The 8,501-nt window shown below is 52.4% G+C and overlaps 1 protein-coding gene across 1 annotated transcript; it reads left to right on the forward strand.

The window, feature by feature from the left end:
- The first annotated feature begins 3,424 nt into the window (after positions 1-3,424).
- Positions 3,425-4,369, forward strand: LOC102444908 (olfactory receptor 52B2-like). Its single transcript, XM_075932881.1, has one exon. It carries the CDS (start codon positions 3,425-3,427, stop codon positions 4,367-4,369), a length of 945 nt encoding a protein of 314 aa, XP_075788996.1.
- Positions 4,370-8,501: the final 4,132 nt, after the last annotated feature.

Consider the following 8,501-nt stretch of genomic DNA (forward strand, 5'->3'; position numbering starts at 1 on the left):
AGTTTGGTATCATCTGCAAACTTAATAAGCGTACTCTCTATCCCAATATCTACATCATTGATGAAGATATTGAACAGTACGGGTCCCAAAACAGACCCTTGAGGAACTCCACTTGTTATCCCTTTCCAGCAGGATTTAGAACCGTTAACAACAACTCTCTGACTACGGTTATCCAGCCAATTATGCACCCACCTTATCGTGGCCCTATCTAAGTTATATTTGCCTAGTTTATCAATAAGAATATCATGCGAGACCGTATCAAATGCCTTACTAAAGTCTAGGTATATGACATCCACCGCTTCTCCCTTATCCACAAGGCTCGTTATCTTATCAAAGAAAGCTATCAGATTAGTTTGGCATGACTTGTTCTTCACAAACCCATGCTGGCTATTCCCTATCACTTTATTACCTTCCAAGTGTTTGCATAGGATTTCCTTAATTACCTGCTCCATTATTTTCCCTGGGACAGACGTTAAACTGACCGGTCTATAGTTTCCTGGGTTGTTCTTATTCCCCTTTTTATAGATGGGCACAATATTTGCCCTTTTCCAGTCTTCTGGAATCTCCCCTGTCTGCCATGATTTTTCAAAGATCATAGCTAAAGGCTCAGATACCTCCTCTATCAGCTCCTTGAGTATCCTGGGATGCATTTCATCAGGACCTGGTGACTTGCTGACATCTAACTTTCCTAAGTGACTTTTAACTTGTTCTTTGTGTATCCTATCTTCTAAACTTACCCTCTCTCTGCTTGTATTCACTACGTTAGGCACACCTCCAAACTTCTCGGTGAAGACCGAAACAAAGAAGTCATTGAGCATCTCCGCCATTTCCAAGTTCCCTGTTACTGCTTCTCCCTCCTCACTAAGCAGTGGGCCTACCCTGTCCTTGGTCTTCCTCTTGCTTTTAATGTATTTATAAAAAGTCTTCTTGTTTCCCTTTATGCCTGTAGCTAGTTTGATCTCATTTTGTGCCTTTGCCTTTCTAATCTTGCCCCTGCATTCCCGTGTTGCTTGCCTATATTCCTCCTTTGTTAGTTGTCCTAGTTTCCATTTTTTATATGACTCCTTTTTTATTTTGAGATCGTGCAAGATCTCCTTGTTAAGCCAAGCTGGTCTTTTGCCATATTTTCTATCTTTCCTACACAGCGGAATTGTTTGCTTTTGGGCCCTTAACAACGTCCCTTTGAAATACTTCCAACTCTCCTCAGTTGTTTTTCCCTTCAGTCTTGCTTCCCATGGGACCTTACCTACAAGTTCTCTGAGCTTATCAAAATCTGCCTTCCTGAAATCCATTACCTCAATTGTGCTGGTCTCCCTTCTACCTTTCCTTAAGATCATGAACTCTATTATTTCGTGATCACTGTCCCCTATACTGTCTTCCACTTTCAAGTTCTCAACTAGTTCCTCCCTATTTGTTAAAACCAAATCCAGAACAGCTTCTCCTCTGGTAGCTTTTTCAACCTTCTGAAACAGAAAGTTGTCTCCAATGCAGTCCAGAAACTTATTGGATAGCCTGTGCCTCGCTGTGTTAGTTTCCCAACATATGTCTGGATAGTTGAAGTCCCCCATCACCACCAAATCTTGGGCTTTGGATAGTTTTGTTAATTGTTTAAAAAAGGCCTCATCCACCTCTTCCACCTGGCTAGGTGGCCTGTAGTAGACTCCTAGCATGATATCACCCTCGTTTTTTACCCCTTTTAGCTTAACCCAGAGACTCTCTACACAGCTATCTCCTACGTTCATCTCCACTTCAGTCCAAGTGTGTACATTTTTAATATACAAGGCAACCCCTCCTCCCTTTTTTCCCTGTCTGTCCTTCCTGAGCAAGCCGTACCCTTCCATACCAACATTCCAATCATGCGTCCCATCCCACCAGGTTTCTGTAATACCAATGATATCATAGTTGTATTTATTGGTTAGCAATTCCAGTTCTTCCTGCTTATTACCCATACTTCTCGCATTTGTATATAGGCATCTAAGATACTGATTTGATCTTGCCTCCCTGTTGTGCCCTGACCCTCCTTTCTCCTTGCCATTATAGGCCGTAGTCCCCCCCATTTCCAACCCATCTCTCAGTCCCACACATGCAGCACTTACCTGTGGGCTTTGCTCATCTGCCCCCAACAAACCTAGTTTAAAGCCCTCCTCAGGGCTTTAAAGAAGCGCCCCTCCAAGGTTGCCTCAATTGAGCAGGCACCACGGGGAGGAATTCATGTGACCTGGCTGGGGCTTGTCCCATCCATCCCCCTCTGCCACAGTGAGTGATGCAGCCAATGGCACATCCACCTCCTCTGCCACTTTCCCCTCCCTCCCTGTAAGGGGGAACAGCCAGCAGGGGGAAGGTAGCTTCACCCCCCCACACACCATCCATGATGAGTGCCTGTGGGGAGGGGACTCTGGGCAGTCCCAGACAGAGGGGAGAGGGGACGGGTGTGTCTCTTTCCTGGGCCGTGTGCTGAGACCCAGCCCCACTCCAGGCACAGCCCACGTTCTTGGAACAATCACGCCAGGAACTTGCTTTGAAGTGAGGATAAGATGCAGCTGCCTGGCACACTGGGTACTCCTAGCTCTACCACTTCAGAGGAGTGCTCGCACGGACAGACAGATGGACAGAAACAGACAGACAGGCCGACTCTTTCTAATATAGAGTGGAATCGTTTACTAATAGGGATAGTTTCCAAATCAAAGCCGACGGTTAGAACTTGCCTACAGGCTTGTCTGACCGGTGATGCCCAGTTTCCTCCAGGAAGAGGCTGAATGTCATTTGCCTCATGTCTCATGCGCTGGAGAGTAGGGTTAGCAGAATGGAGCCAAATGCGCTCGGGTGGCTCTATGGCTGGGGACTGTCCGTGGGTGCAGGGAGATTCTATCCCCGCCATGTTTGGGGCCCGTACAGGCACCACTGGGATCCTGGGCCCAGTCCTGTGTCCCAGGCTCCGAATCCATTAGTGCCCCTTTCTGCACTGAGACACGTCTGACTGTCCGCTGTGTTCGTGGGCTCGGCAGCTCCTGGGGGGTTCAGCGTCTCTCAGTGGCAAAGCAGGGAGCAGGGCCAGAGCTGGGGCAATGAATCCTGACAGACCTCGAGTAGCTGAACAGTCCAATGTTGCTTCCAGGTGTGTCCCAGAACTGAGGGAGGCCGGCTACACGGGCTGGGCTCTCTGAGACTCGCCGCCCGACCCTGCCTGCTCTGTGGCTCGTTTGTAGAGTGGTCACCTCTGACCTCCGAGCTCCTAACAGGTACCTGTATCCGGCTCCAGCTCCGGCTCGGCCCTGCCCAGCTCTGAGTGCAGCTCTCATACACACGGGCGCAGTGTGTGAGCGGGAAGTGAGAAGTGAGTGTGAGGCAGTGGGAGCCCAGCAGACACTGACCTTGTCTCTGCTTCCAGCCAGGTCCAGCACCCAAGCGGAGCCCTCAGCGCCCCATGGCCACGCCCAACAGAACAACGTTCAGTCACCTCACCTTCGTCCTGGTCGGCATCCCAGGCCTGGAGCCCTGGCACCCCTGGATCTCCATCCCCTTCGCGCTGATGTACACGGCGGCTGTTCTGGGGAATTGTGGTCTCCTCCTGCTCATCGCCACCCAGCGCAGGCTGCACGAGCCAATGTTCATTTTCTTCTCCATGCTGGCGGTGGCCGACTTACTGTTATCCACCACTACAGTGCCCAACACGCTGGCCATCTTCTGGTTTGGACCCAAGGACATTTCCTTCAATGCCTGCCTCACCCAGGCATTCTTTTTGCACTTTGGGGTTACTGTCGAGTCGGCCGTCCTGCTGGCCATGGGGTTCGATCGGTACGTCGCCGTCTGCGACCCGCTGAGGTACACGATTATCCTCACCAACGAGAAGATCAGGAAAATAGCCACGGCCGTTGTCCTAAGAACCTTTTGTGTAATTGTCCCTGTTGTTTTTCTTCTCAAACGTCTGCCCTTCTGCGCAAGCAACATCATCCCGCATTCCTACTGTGACCACATCGGGGTGGCCAGGCTGGCCTGTGCGGATATATCCATAGATATCTGGTATGGCTTAGCAGTGCCAATTGCAACCATTATATTAGATGTTGTCCTTACCGCTGTGTCTTATGTGCTGATCCTCAGGGCTGTCTTCAAGCTGCCCACCAAAGACGCCCAGCGCAAAACTCTCGGCACCTGCGGCTCCCACGTCTGTATCATCCTCTTATTTTACGTCCCAGCCTTTTTCAATTTCCTAACCAACCGCTTTGGCCTCAATATCCCTAAACACATTCACAAACTGCTGGCCAATCTCTACGTGCTCATCCCCTCCGTGCTAAACCCCGTTGTTTACGGGATGAAAACCAAGCAGCTGCGGGAACAAATGGTCTGTGTGTTGTCTCGGAAGGGGAGATAGTGCTGAGACCGAGCTATGAGACTTACTAGCAGGGCTCTTCTTCACTGCAAGGTGAGGGTCCCTGGCACTGAAGCATGGACATTAACACTTTAATTCCCTGTAGCAAAACAGACATTTTCCTCACTGGGGATGTTTCTTTGCAGGTCTAGCGTGAGGTCTGTGACACGCACCTTGCATGCTTTATGAAACGGACATATGGACATGAATATACCTAATTCTAAAGTGCTTTAATCAAATTATTTCATGTAGCTCAGCAAGCCTCACTTCACGATCCGCTGGGTCTCTTTCTCTTATATTGACGTGTGTATCATTAGTGTGGGTAAAATTAAACCTATGGAGATGGGAATACATTGTAGGTTGCAAATGTGTGAATTAGAGAAATGGAGGATGTTACCCATAGCTGTTAAACAATCTCTTTTAACCTTAACGCTAAGCAGGGGTTGGTCGGGAGGTGGCTCAATACTTTATCAAAAAGAATAGGAAAGCAGAGGCCCGGGTCTTTTGGCTGGGCTGCACGTGAAGGAAAGAAGCCGAAGACCCCAGCTAGGGAGACAGCCTTGGTTTGGTGGGGCAGCTGGAGAAGAGGTTTTAGTGTAGGGGAAACAGTCAGGAAAATGAGTGAGAGTGAGGTGCAGAATGACTGGGAGGTGTGTGGACTCCGAAAAGCAGCCAGGGATGTGGAACACAAGAGACTGGTGGAATTAAAGCAGCGTGAGATAGAAGCCAGAAAAGCTGAAGTTGCCTGGGAGAAAACCCTAAAATGCAGATGGCTTGACAAGGACAGAGAAGGAAGAGCTCGAAGAGCCCTGCTTGAGAGAAGAGGGAAGGAGAGAGGCAACATGACCTGGTCATTTTGGCTGAGAACTTGGCGCCATTTAGTCAGGGAAATGACCACAGTAAGGTGGCTGAGTCCATGCCAGGGATTGTCAGCAGGGGTAAGGGATCTTTTGCTGTAAGTGGTCTAAGAATCACCCCATGGGACAGTGAACCACACTGGGCATGTGGGTTACTCATGCTTTTACAGACCTCCATCACATTCCCTCTTATTCGTGTCTTGCCAGTATTTATTCTCCCAGGGTATGTCTCCACTACAATGTTAGTTCGAACTAACGGACGTTAGTTCGAACTAACATTCATAGGCGCTACACTAGCTCTCCGCTAGTTCGAATTTGAATCGAACTAGCGAAGCGCTTAGTTCAAACTAGGAAAACCTCATTTTACGAGGATTAAGCCTAGTTCGAACTTACTAGTTCGAATTAAGGGCTGTGTAGCCCCTTAATTCGAACTAGTGGGAGACTAGCCCTCCCCAGGTTTCCCTGGTGGCCACTCTGGGCACCACCAGGGAAACTCGTCTGCCCCCCTCCCGGCCCCGGACCCCTTAAAGGGGCACGGGCTGGCTTCGGTGACGGTGCAAGGTGCAAGCCTGCCAGCACCCAGCCAGCAGACCCTGCACCTGGCACGGCTCGAGCCAGCCACCCGATGCCCCCCAGCCCTCCCCCTCTTCCCGGGACCAGGCTGGCGGCTCCCGGGAGCTTGCCCTGGACCGCAAGAGGCAGGCACCTGCCTGGGCTAGTGCGGACATCGTGGACCTCGTCCACGATCTCCGCACTAGGCACAGGAAAGTGGCCGGCTAGGGCAGGAGAGCTGCCAGCCTGGCCACCCAGGAGCAGGAGTGCATGAAAATCATGGGGGTCCACTGAGACCCCCGACCCTGAGCCCTGAGCTTACAATGGCCGTCCTGGGTCAGACCAAAGGTCCATCTAGCCCAGTAGCCTTTCTGCCGACAGCGGCCAAGCCTAGGGACCCTGGAGGGGATGGACCAAAGACAGGGACCAAGCCATTTGTCTCGTGCCATCCCTCTCCAGCCTTCCACAAACTTTGGGCAGGGACAGCACTCCTACCCCCTGGCTAAGACTACTCCATGGACCCAACCTCCATGACTTGATCTCACTTCCCTTTAAACTCTGTTCTAGTTGTAGCCTTCACAGCCTCCTGCAGCAAGGAGTTCCGCAGGTTAACTATTTGCTTTGTGAACAACAACTTTCTCTTACTAGGTTGAAGCCTGCTACCCATTCCTTTCCTTTGGTGTCCTCTAGTCCTTCTTTATGGGAACTCATGAAGAACATTTCTGAATGCACCCTCTCCACCCAACCCCTGCTTTTACAGACCTCTATCCTGTCCCCCCTCCGTCTCCTCTTTTCTAAGCTGAACAGTCCCAGTCTCTGTAGCCTCTCTTCATCTGGGACCTGTTCCCAACCCCTGATCATGTTACTTGCCCTCCCCTCTCCCAGCCTTTCTCTTCCCCTCTCCCACCTCCTTTTCCCAGTCTCCCCCAGTTTTGTTCAATAAAGACAGAGTCAATGTTGGAAGAAACGTTATCTTTATTTTGTACATCAATAAGAAGGGGGGCTAGGGAAGGGTAAGTGGAAGGAGGTGAGGGAGGAATGGGGTACGAGCCCCCGATGGGGAGGACTGGGCTGGCTCTGCGGGCTTCTGGGGGTGGAAGCTCTCCTGCAGCCCCCCAATTGGCCCCTCTCCCCAGATGGCAGCCTGCGGCAAGTGCAGCCGGGCTGATGTCCGAGTGGTGTGATGCGCCCAATGTGGGTACTCCGGGCAATCCAAGCCTGGACTGGTTTTCAAGCAGGGCACCCCTGAGAACTGTCTGTCCGGGGTGGGGGTCGGGACCCTTTAAGCGCAGCCCTCAGCTAGCCTGAGACAGCATCTCCACGCTCTAAGTCCTCCTCTGATGCCCTGCCGGCACTGCTTCCGGCCATCCTTAAGCCCTGTTCAGAGTCCACTCAATGTGGACTTGCTAGTTCGAATTAGCAAAATGCTAATTCGAACTAGTTTTTAGTTCTAGACGCGTTAGTTCGAATTAGCTTAGTTTGAATTAACTAATTCGAACTAAGTTAGTTCGAACTAACTTTGTAGTGTAGACGTACCCCCGGTCTGTGGAACTCTGGTTCCAAAATTCACTGCTTCAAGATGCAGTCATTAATGGAGACTTTCACTGCTCTCTGTTTTGTATCTTGGTATTACTATACTCCATAAGTTGTCAGGGTTCCAGCAAGTCTCCGTGGTACCTGTTAGAGAAGCAAACTCAGGCCCCTTTGATTCAGCTGCGTCTCTGCTGGTGCTGGACGGGGAATTTCCAGCGGTGTTTCCGTTCCTCGCCTACAGGAACATCACTGATGTAAACACACAAATCCCCTGACCCCAGCCTGCCCCTGCATGCGGCTGAGCTGGAAACTGCTCTGTGCCCAGGGCTCCCTGCTGGCTCCGAGCCCGCTGGGACTCCCAGGCAGGCAGGATAAATGTCCCTGCCGCTGAGCCCCGGCCAGTGCGGTTCCTGCCCCTGCAGCTCCCCACCTGGATCCCAGGCAGAGACTCCTCATCCCCGGCTGGGGCAGGAGCCCGGTGAGTGTTTGGGGGGGGGGGTCTGCACGGCTGCCCCCCTGCTGAGAAAGGTTCCCTTGCATGTCATCAGTGGGACCTGAGTTTGCCAAGGACCCAGTCCAGGGGAACCCCCCACGGCCCCTGGTGTCCCTGGGAGCGGGGTCAGGTCGGGGGGAGCAGGATGGCGCCCGCAGGGGAAGGAAAGGCAGGGAACGCACAGAGCGGGCTGTAAGGGGCACAAGCCTTGGTTTTCCTGTCCAAGAGTGAAGAGCAGCCCGGGCAGAGGCACCAGCATTTCCTGCCCTGAGCCCCAGTGACTCCGCTACGAAATGTGAATGAACGTCCGGGACACAGACACGGGGGCAGGGCTGGAGGTGGCAGAGAGGGCGGGTGCATGGACAGACGGGCAGGGACAGACGGACGCTCTGTAGTTACTCTGTGCTGGGAGGGAAGGTGCAATTCTCATGGAGCAGCGGACGTCTCCGTTCTCAAACCCTGCGTCAGGGCTGCTGGGGGCTGGGCCGGCCTGGGGGGGCTGAGGAAAAGCTGCCCAGGGACACCGAGTGGGGCTGTCTGGGTGCCGTGTCCCGCTGACCCCGGGGCACGCACTGGCCCCAGACAGTCTCCAAGCTTGGCAGCTGCAGCTCTGGCATTTCCCTCCCTGCGCTAAGGCAGCCGGTGAGTCCCAGAACGCAAAGGGCAGAGCCTCACCCATGGCCCCTGCCTGGCTCCGCTG

This window comes from Pelodiscus sinensis, chromosome 1 (assembly GCF_049634645.1).
Source record: "Pelodiscus sinensis isolate JC-2024 chromosome 1, ASM4963464v1, whole genome shotgun sequence".
NCBI lineage: Eukaryota > Metazoa > Chordata > Testudines > Trionychidae > Pelodiscus > Pelodiscus sinensis.

What these genes read in the sequence shown, in the direction of transcription:
- LOC102444908 (XM_075932881.1), top strand. Translation starts at nt 3,425, where the DNA reads ATGGCCACGCCCAACAGAACAACGTTCAGTCACCTCACCTTCGTCCTG.